We start from the raw sequence: 10,703 nt of genomic DNA on the forward strand, positions 1-10,703 counted from the left end.
AAGACAAGCAGAGAGGAGCAATTTGCACTTAATCGGTAACCACGTTAGAGGCCTCTGCTACAGTAGAGTTGATATTTAGAACTTCTTGGAAATAGATCGGATTCTGATTTTCTGTTTTTCTTTCTGTAACATCGGTCATCTGAAGGTTTGAAATGTCTACCTAAAACTAAATGGGGGTGATAATTATAGGATTTGAGCTGTTTGCTTTCAAAATTCGATGCGCTTATTTTTAAGAAAATTAAACTGGGATGAAGAAAGAAACGATCTCCGTCTGTCCGTTCTCTTCGCCATGACGGAATCAGTAGCGTCCTTTATTTTTCTGCAAATTAAATAGCAATTAATTACATTATTTTGGAAGGGTTTTTTTTTGCTTTCGGAGTTTTAAAAGTTTTTCCTCTTTGAACATGTTTTTGAATGTTCTAAAATATAATTCACGAGGGTGTAATTTCGTATCAGTTACATGTGCATACATTCACTGCAACTCTTTAATATCAGTTTTACCAGAAGAAAGATTTCGAAATAGGCGTTGGATTTGGTGATTTATTGATTAGAACCAGACAAATAATTGGCTGCCTGTCCTGCTGAGTTACTCCTGCTTCGTGTGTCTATCTTCGGTTTAAACCAGCATCTGCAGTTCCTTCTTGCTCAATTGATGTTTAAGTTCCGATGAAATTTGATTTCATTCTGCACGTTTGATCTGCTGAGCTTTTCCAGAATTTCCTGCTTTTGTTTAATTTCAGATATCCGGCATCGGCGATACTTCCCTTTAATTTCGTATAAGTGACTATTACCTGTCTCTGGTAGATCTGAGGGAACGCGCAAATCACACACACACTCGCTGCTGGCAAACACTGCAGGATTTGTTCGTCAAAAACAGGAGGACAATTAACACTGGATTCTACCATGCCCGAAACATAGCAGAAGAAAGCAAGAGGAGTGTGCAAGTAAGGTAAAAAGAAAACCGATGCACGCGAAATAAAATAATCTTTGTCAACAGAATTAGAGTCAGGGAGTCATACAACACGGAAACAGGTAATTCGACCAAGTCGTCCATGCCAACCAATATGCTTCATCTAAGCAAACCCGTTTACTCATGTTCGGCCCATGTCACTCTAAACGTTTCCCATGCATCCATGAGTCTATCCGTGTCTTTTAAATGCCGCTGCAGTACCTCCCTCAACTACCTTCCCTGACAACTCGCTCCTTGCACCCGCCATCCTCTGAATGAAAATGCTGCCCCTTGTGTTCTTATTCAATCGTCCCCCTACCACCTTAAACCTATGTCCTCTGGTTCTAGATACCCCTGCCTTGGGTGAAATACACTGTGCATTCGCCCTATCTATTCCTTTCATTATTTTGGTGGAAATCTTGTGGGGGGGGGGGGGGGGGGGGGCATTAAAAATGCTGATTAAATTTAAGAAAATGTAGATGCTGGAAATTCGAAATAAAAACAGTAATACAGCTTGTCGGGCAGCATCTTCCACCTAAAACGTTAATTTTTTTCTCTTTTAACGGATGCCACTTGATTCTGCTGGGTGTTTCCAGCACCTTCTGCCTCGAAAATATTGGAACTTGTCGAAAGAAAATGTTCCTGGCTGTCAATGTAAATACCATGACTCGGAGCAGCAAATGTATTATGAGCGGGATAGGCGGTTATCTACAATTCCCGATGCAACCTCTAGGGTTATCTTTTAAGATCCTGTCTATTTTTCTAAATGCACAATTATTATTCCTGTGCATGACACCCTTTCATTTTTAATCAAACTCTTTAGGGGAAACGATCTCAGGGTACAACCTTGGTGTTTTGAGAGCTTGAGGGAGAGAGCGGGGTATAGTAGCCAATAAAGCCTGTTGCTTCTTACCGAAGTTAGTGAATTACATGAGACATGATCCCAAATAAGCTGGCCCGAGTCCCGCTGGCATCCTCCAAGAGGGCCTCTGTTTTGGCCCTGCCCCCTTCCCAGTGCTTGCCTCTGAGGAACAGGAAGCCACCATTCTGAATGCAGATGAAATAGGAATGCGGTCACGAAAAAAAAAGTTGCTCGTTCAACATTGAGAATGCCTCTGACGTCACTGCGGTCGTTATCAATGAACAGAGAGGTGTTTGTCAGCCAACACATGCTAGCGATCTCTGCAGCATGAAAGGGAATGAGGGAGGTCCTTGATCTCACCAGTTAATTCATCCTCCCTCCACCCAATTCATGGTAATCCTGTAGTAATTTTGAATGAATGGAGAAAGTGACATTCTATCCAGCAGAATGCGAGGAAGACACTCAAACCACTAGCGTTTTAAGTGCTGTCAAACCGAACCTATCACCATGTTCTCTGTCCCCATTGCACTGTGCATATTATTCTGGGGGTCTTCCTATGTTTGTAAATCCAAACACTAAAAAGTCGAATGAATTGTCCATTATCCGAATAAGTTAAATTACCAGCACAAGTAATAACACGTTGATAGAAACGTTAATATTTGCATATTTTACTGCTCGGTTGTTTGATATCTGTTTCGAGGGGATGCAAAGGGTGGGGAAATCCGACAGTGTTTCGGAAAAGGTACACAGAATTGCTGGGGAAACTCAGCGGGTGCAGCAGCATCTATGGAGCGAAGGAAATAGGCGACGTTTCGGGCCGAAACCCTTCTTCAGTGTTTCGGAAAAGTTCGGACGACACGTTAACCCTGATCCTGACAAGTCAGGGATTTTTTCATGGCCATACTCGGTCAATTCTTGTCAATTTGCTGTGAGTAAATGCAGAAAGAAAATGATTCAAGTAAACTCTCTCTCCCTCTCACATAACACGCCGGACTTTCCAGCTGCAGCACGGGAGAGAGCTGAGCCGGGGAAAGACTGTGGCGGCTCCTTGTCCCTTTGCCAATGTGTTCCCGTGTAAATGCATGTAAACATCAATTGTATTTCGCAATTAAAGTGCCCGTTTTTGCAGAGGGGTATGGGGGTTGAATTGCAGAAGCTGGTGTAAAAACGGCTTACATCGGCTTTATTTATCCCAAACAAGTTTGTTGCTGCTGGACACACGGCGGGGTAAATAAAGCCGTGCAAGAGGCAGCACTGCCGTTGCCACTGTTTTTGCTCCCAAATAGTTACAAGCTTCCCTTCCGGGCACTTCCGCGTCACCGTGACGCAAGAGCCAATCGGGTGGGGCTCTTCCAGACGCCCATTATTGACGTCAGCGGGCGCCGCCCCTCGCCCGTTGATTGGCCGCTGCTGCCATCGGGTTGTTGTTGTTGCCGCCGCGTCTCCATGGTAACGCGCCGCTAGTGCGGCGGCGACGGTGGCGGAGGGAGGGGGGGGTGGGGGCGTGGCCAAGGGCGGCGGGCGCGGCGCGGGGGCCGGCACAAAGGGGGCGGGTCCGTGGAGATTTAATAAGGGAGCGCGGCGCGCGTTGGACTTGACAGTCTCGCGCTCCAGGGACGGCGAACCCGCCGCGCGCTCCCCTCCGCACCACCAGCAAAGGCGCCAGGCAAATGCACCACTGGCAGCCAATCCAGAGGAAAACCATTAAAAGAAGAAAACTCTGCACCCCTGCAATGCTGCCCTTCCCGTGGAACGAATGCACGACCATGCCTCTCTTGCAATAGAAAGCCCAGGCGCTTCCCAGCTCCTCCTCTCTACTCTCTGCCTCTGCCATCGGGCTCAAACTAAAAGCTTCTTGCTCTAGTAGGGAAGACATCGCACTCCATGCCCCGGCTGTCCCCAACGTAGGTGTTCCCTGTTCGCAGTTTTGCAATTGCTCAGCTCGGCATTAATGAGGTGGGTATTATTTTAAGTTGTCGGTGGGGTTTAGGGAGGGACACTTGTGATTCCGGGATGCAGTGGAGGGAAGCCGTGTATAGCTGACCAACTTCATGTGCTTGATGTTAACTGCAGGCGGCCGCAGACTGAGTTTGACATGGCTCTGTCCGGGACCGTCCTCCCACCCATAAACACGTTCGCCACCAGCTCGAATGGGAAGGGTATGGACACATCCACGGGACAACACATGGCGTACAATGTAAGCGCAGTTAATGATTATGTGGTGTTTCATTCTCTTGTTCAAATTATAAACCTTGCTCCTTGTCAAATTTTCTTAATTCGGACATTGGCAGCGGGTAGACTGAGTTATTCCAGCTTTTGGTGTCTATATTCGGTTTAAACCAGCATCTACAATTCCTTCCTGCACATTGACAGCGAGTAATTGACTTCCAGGTCCTACTAAACGCATTTGCTGGGATTAAGTTCATATAATTTACTTCAAGATAATCCTTAATGCATGTATGTACTTTAGCGACGAATGGAAGTTTAAAAAAAGTTGATGCATTGCATATTCATGTTATAAACTGATATAGCTTAAGTGTTTTATATTCTACTGGTCTATCAAGTACTTTCCATATCTCCTTATTATGTTTGTGTAATTCACATGACTAATATGCAAGTTTGCTGTTAATGGCTGACTTATTGTATATGATGAATTATGCTTAAACACCGAACCATGCTTTGAAACCAAAACTATTTTGTTGCAGAGATGGAGGGCAGAGATGAACAACCTGAGACGGTCTATGGAGAACGACAACCAGAGTGTGGGATATAGAAGGGAAGACGAGGAATTGAGCGAGCTGTTAGATTTAGATTTTATTTTGTCGAACACGATGAATTCGGATTCGATGGGAAACACTGCCAGTAACTTCAACTGCCCGTTGTCCAGCGCAGAGGGGAACGCGGCGGACTTGTACCAGAGAGAGTCTTACAGCATTACAGACATCAGCGAGGTCCCGCCGAACGGCGGTAGCCTTGTGGCTGAACTCCTGAGGCCAGACCTCGACCCTAGTTACTGCCTTCCCCGTAGCCTGCATGGCAAGTTCGTGCTGAGGACAGCGGCTGAGGCGGGGGATTACAACCAGGCGGTGCACATTGCCAAGGCCACTGCGCCCATCGACGCGCACCTGAGCCACCTTCAGCAGGTGTGTCAGAAAGTCAAGCAGGAGCCGCTCAGTGTCAGCGCCACATGTTCAATGGGCGGAGGGCTAGACGGGCGAATGGGTGCAGCCCAAGTGCCGGGCCCGAGTCACAGGCAAGCTTGCCGACCGAGGCAGGATCAGGACGGGTATACCAGCAGAGTGACTTCGCCCATGGCTTCAGAGGACATGATTAACAGGCCGTGCAACTCATCTCAGCTCCTGGCTCCCCAGAGATCTGCAGCCATCCCTCTCCAGCAGAACTACCCCCCAGCAGGCAGCTTCCCCCACTTCCAGGAGCAGGCTGCCCTCCAGTACCAAGGTCAGTCTATATCTAAGTCTCTGAAGAATCCGTTAAGCTTTCAGCACCCGGTTGAAGGAGCGATGCTGACTTGCACCCCCCTCTTCACCTTTATAGAGTTGTTACCTTCGGGGTACCCGCCCCGAGAAGAGAAGCCCAAGCGAGGTCGGCGCTCCTGGCCGAGGAAGAGGGTGGCTACACACACATGTGACTATGCCGGCTGCGGAAAGACTTACACCAAAAGCTCACATCTGAAAGCACACCTTCGGACCCACACAGGTACTTCCTTTTACATGGCCTCCTCCATTTTATTTTGTTTTTACATGTACACTCACTCCCTGACGGCTTTGCTGCAAAGTCAGATGGTAAACATAAGTAGAGACACTGGGAAGTCCACGTGCCTGTTCACGAACAAAAAACAACGCGTTGGAGTAACTCACCGGTCAGGCAGCACCTCTGAAGGATATGGCAAGGCTACTCCTGATTCCATAGAAGGGTCCCGTCCTACCCATGTCCCCCATATATGTTGTAAAATAAGTAAAGACAAGGAACTGTAAAATAAGTAATTGGGTTTCAAGATCTGTGCATCAGAATGTTTTTTCCATTATCAATCCACTCATCCAACATTCAGGTAGGAGTCTGAAGAAGGGTCTCACCCCGAAACATTACCCATTCCTTTTCTCGAGAAATGCTGCCTGACCCGCTGACTTACTCCAGCTTTTTGTGTTTATCTTTGTGCATTGAGATCAGCTGTAAGTTTCCAAATTGAGTCATACGTGGTGGGCTGGGAGACACACGGGGCTGTCCGACCCGCTGAGTTACTCCAGCACTTTGTGCCTGTCCACACGTGCGGGAATCTCTGTTGCTGTCGTTAGCAAGAGACCGTCTCTGCCAAGAGTTCCCAGCTCTTCCCATTCTAGTCGACGGCTAATCTTTTTTTTTCTATTTCAACTTTAGGAGAGGAATTCTTTAACTCACCAAACGTAGATTTTTTAAAAGATAAATTTGGCACACATTCTTTCCCGTGTTGTTCCCTCCCATTTCCGTTAAGCTGTGAGATGTTCCAGCACCGTCAGGAAATGTCAATGTCAGCATTGCCCGTTGAGCCTTTAATTATTTTTGCGTACGATTATACGAGGAGGCGCCACAGGGGCTCGGTCGGTTTTGAACGATGCAAATTATGCGCAGTTTAAAGCCGCAGGTCAGGAGCCCAACGATGTGATCGATGGTTTAACAAAACGATGTGCGCCTGAATGTCTCTGAAAATCAAAGAGAATCAAGCAGGTTGGAGGCACAAGCGACTGCAGGTGCTGGATTATTGAAAAAACAAAGTGCTGGAGGAGTTTAGCAAATCCGGCAGCTTCTGTGGATGGAAATGAGCAGACGACGATTCGGGATAGAAGTCTGAAGAAGGGTCCCCATCGTAACGTCGTTTATTCATTTCCCACCACAGAGGCCGCCTGACCGCTGAGTTCTTCCAGCAGTTTGTTTTATTTACCTCAAAAAAAGACGCTGGAAATTTGATATAAACGTAGAAAGTGTTGGAATAACTCAGCAGATTAGGCAGCATGTGAAAAAAAGAAACGTGTAGAATTTAATATTAAAGACCCCTTCATCAAAATTGCGAATGAGACAGTGTCAATGTCACTGTCTCGTTTGTGGTCTGTCTGCCTATCTATCTCTGTCGCTCTGTCTGAATGAGCATTTCATTCGAGTTTCTGTGTTCTTGGTGTGTTCATGTGTGTGCATCAGACTTTCTCCCGCCCTATGCGTGTGTGTGTGTTGAGTGTCTGTATATATCCGTGTTTCTCTCTGCTTTTTCTGCGTGTGTCTCTGAGTCTGCACCTGTGTGAGTGTCATTGACTGGCTGTCTATACGTTCCTCTCTCTCTAAGTCTGCGTATGTGGCTTTGAGTGTCTGTATATACAAGTGTCTACAAGCGTCCATCTGGATTTTTCCTGCATCTCTCCAAGTCTGTGTGTCTGTGCCCCTCTCCGTGTTTGCCCTCATCTTTGCAGTCCTTATTATTGTATTTTTCTTTGTCTGTACCACCAGTCAGCCCTGACCTTGATGGCGCCTCTTATGTTGCAGGTGAGAAGCCCTATCACTGTGACTGGGAAGGCTGTGGCTGGAAGTTTGCTCGCTCGGATGAACTGACGCGACACTACCGAAAGCACACGGGGCATCGCCCTTTCCAGTGCCACAAATGCGATCGAGCATTTTCCAGGTCCGACCACTTGGCTCTGCACATGAAAAGACACCTGTAGCTAAACAGAAACACGGCGTGGAACTGCTCTAAGGCTTTGGCCTGTAAATATAAACACTTACTGCCTTGCATACTGCACCGCGGGCGCATGCAAAGGCCATTGACTTACATCCCCACCCCTCCCCGTGTGTGTGTCCAGGTGAATAACATTAGCCTGAAGTGGAACCTATCGGCTGAGGCTGCCGATGCAAAGCTTCGATTCGTTCTAACGAGTCGCATGTGGTCTCTCGTCCACAAAAAAAAATCATCCGAAATTAGAAAACAGGGTAAAAATCAGGGTCTTTGCTATTCTAGGTGCCTTACAACAGCCCCAAACTCTGGAGGAGCGGCGGATTCACCGTTACTGCCCAAACGACTCGATTCCCTTTCCGAAAAGGGAATTCAGGTACAGATCACCTGCTCTCTCTCTCTTTATTTACATACATATATATATATATATATAAAACTTGACGTGACGGTGCTCAGAGACTGTCGGCCAAATTTTCTAACATGGAAACTATGCAACAAATCCTGCCACTGGATGCGAAACGATGCAAGTTCGGGTTTACGGCATTGCCAAAGAAAGGTCAGGTAACCCGTCTCTCCTTAATATCGCGAAATATCACTCTGTGGTCTCCGTGCAATAATGATTATTAATTTTATAATATTCTTTACTTTAAAGCAGAACAGATTGCATTTCTATATTTTACTCGACATATTTTATCTAATGTACATTTTATTGATAATTCTGTACATTTGTAAATAAGGAGTAAACATTTTCATCTTGGATATATAGTGTTTTTTTGGAAAAGGAAAATGTAATAAACTTAAAATTTCTGTATCTCTATTCATGACTGAAGCTCCATTTTTTCCTTTTAAGAATCTAATTTCCGTAAGCTATGCAAAACACAAACTTCTCACATTAAAGAAACAATCTTTTACTTAAGGGCTATAATTAAGTGGCGTATTTTTTGAATTCAGTTTTAATACAATGGGGACTGTAACATGTGAGCTGCCCTTTTGCGAGAGTTGCCTTGGTTATTGTTAAACATGAAACAGAAGCATTTGTGTCTTCACGGCGGTGCTTTTGTGATCTTAATAATAGCATCATACTGCATGGAAAACTGGCTCTTCGGCTCAGTTTGCCCATGCCGACCATGGTGCCCCATCTGCACTACTCTCACCTGCCTGCATTTGGTACCTATCCCTCCAAACCTGTCCTATCCATGTACCTGATCAAATGTCTTTTACATCTTTTTAAATCGTTTTTGCCTCAACTACATCCTCCCGGCAGCTCATTCCATGTACCCACCACCCTCTGTATTTAAAAAATTGCCCCTCCGATTCCTATTAAATTTGTCCCCTCTCACCTTAAATCTACTTTCGCTGATTCTTGATTCCCCTACTCTTATATTGGGTAACATGATTTTTGGCCCCAATGTGATTCATTTGTCTGCGCTATCATGTCAAATTATCTCGAAGAATGGAGGGACGTTTAAAATATATGCAGTTTTGCTCGGTTTGCGGACAATATATTCTAGGCTGAAGTTCCAGTGCAGTGGTATGCTGGGGTTATCTTTCCTGTAAGATGTTAAAGGGGAACCCCTTATCGTGTCTGAGATGTGTGTAAGAGATTTTAAAAGCAAAATGTCTCGGGTCAAATAACTTCCTCAAAATTCTTTGACGAAGTGTTGATTCTTTTCCCCTCTCCACCAATATTCTCTCCTTGCTGAACATTTGAAGCATCTTTCCAATTTCTGAGTTCCATTATCTGCAGGATTATACTTTATATTTTGGGTGTTAGAGATCCCATAGAATTGCTCTTTAAGAAGAGGCTGGGTGTTTTCTCCAGTGAATTGGGCAATATTTATATCTCAATCAAAATTGCAAAATATGAACTGCTCACAATCCCATTGTTGATGGCAGAAGCTTGTGTTTTAACTGGCTGCACATTCAGAATTATAAAAGTGACCACACAAGTATTGGCTGTAAAATGGTTTGAAATGTTATGAAGAGGATGTGAAAGACAGTGCATAAATCCGTCTTTCTCTACTTTATGGTTTTTAATTACTATATGCTAGTGTAATGTACAAGTTAGTAGATTGCCTTGTGACTGATGCCTTTTTTAATCAACGGGGCATCATTTGCTAACTGGTTTATGAAATCATTTCATTTTGCCGGTCTCTTATCAGATCATTGATAAGGGAGATCTGTACAGCATCTGCCAGTAATGAAGGATGAAGCAAATTGATTTGCAAATAATAAAGTGCTTTCTGAGGTGTAGATAATTTTAGAATGGTTGAAATGTGGCTGCCAATGTTGCAAATACCATTGAGAAAATGATAAGATAATTGTGTGTTGAGGAACAAATAATGACCTGGACATTGGAGAGAACTTTCCTTCTGTTCTACAGAGTAGCACCAAGGAAATGTTCAACATGCATCTGAAAAATACCCCTGAGAACATGGAAAATCTCACATTGTGTTTTATGTCTTGTGGTTAAGTTACTCTAGAGCTTGTGAGTGGAATCATTCTATTTATAAAAATGGTCATTTTTTGACTCCCATTGGTCAGGCACGCTGGCAGGGATGGGAATTTAAAAAATGACAGTATTTGCCAAGTGAAAAGCAATATTCCCAATATTATTTTTTTAAATTTTAAGTTTTGAGGTTATTGTCTGATCTGATTGCCAGTATTCCAGCAGCCTGATGCCGTCCGTGGAAAGAGTAACAACCTTCATCATTGAGCTGGGAATGTCGTCTCTCTGTCTCTCTGTCTCTGTGAACATCTGCAACATTTTCTATTGACTTGTTACACTTCCAAATCGCATATTGGTTTGCATCACTGGTTCAGGTAACGTTTATACTTACTGCTTCAGCAATGAGCACAGGTTTAGCAGTGGCCTTTTCATCTTCAGTGCACACTGAAGAGGGTTAGCATTTTGTAATGTATATAATGTAATTAGCATATGTTATGTCTTGTGCGAGAGGACGCATGCGCTAGAGGAGACTCTTGGTGGCGTCCTGGAATAAAGAAGCTTGTTAATTTACTCCTGTATCTGAGAGTTCTTTTGAGTCAGTTTCAAGTGCCCAAAATACACTACAATTGGCGACGAGGATGGGATAGAGTTTGTGAACTCACCCACAGGACTGTTTTGCAACACGTAGGATTGTTTAACAGTTTAAGCTGTAGAAACTGAGTTGTGTCGC

The 10,703-nt window shown here is 44.7% G+C and overlaps 1 protein-coding gene across 2 annotated transcripts; it reads left to right on the plus strand.

Moving 5' to 3' along the window:
* Positions 1–3,388: 3,388 nt before the first annotated feature.
* klf4 (Kruppel like factor 4) lies at positions 3,389–8,440 on the plus strand. 2 transcript variants are annotated; one of them, XM_033018048.1, is made up of 5 exons: positions 3,389–3,767; positions 3,885–4,008; positions 4,517–5,270; positions 5,367–5,528; positions 7,341–8,440. In XM_033018048.1, exons 1-5 carry the CDS (start codon positions 3,763–3,765, stop codon positions 7,514–7,516), a joined length of 1,221 nt encoding a protein of 406 aa, XP_032873939.1. In that variant the 5' UTR covers positions 3,389–3,762; the 3' UTR covers positions 7,517–8,440. The 2 variants fall into 2 exon arrangements, with proteins under 2 accessions (XP_032873939.1, XP_032873940.1); XM_033018049.1 differs by lacking the exon at positions 3,885–4,008.
* Positions 8,441–10,703: the final 2,263 nt, after the last annotated feature.

Source organism: Amblyraja radiata, chromosome 3 (genome assembly GCF_010909765.2).
Source record: "Amblyraja radiata isolate CabotCenter1 chromosome 3, sAmbRad1.1.pri, whole genome shotgun sequence".
Lineage (NCBI taxonomy): Eukaryota > Metazoa > Chordata > Chondrichthyes > Rajiformes > Rajidae > Amblyraja > Amblyraja radiata.

Bases quoted from the DNA above. Each gene is read 5' to 3' on its own strand.
- klf4 (XM_033018048.1), top strand. The intron at 4,009-4,516 runs GTAAGCGCAGTT...ATTTTGTTGCAG, and splicing joins GACAACACATGGCGTACAAT to AGATGGAGGGCAGAGATGAA. The intron at 5,271-5,366 runs GTCAGTCTATAT...TCACCTTTATAG, and splicing joins GGCTGCCCTCCAGTACCAAG to AGTTGTTACCTTCGGGGTAC.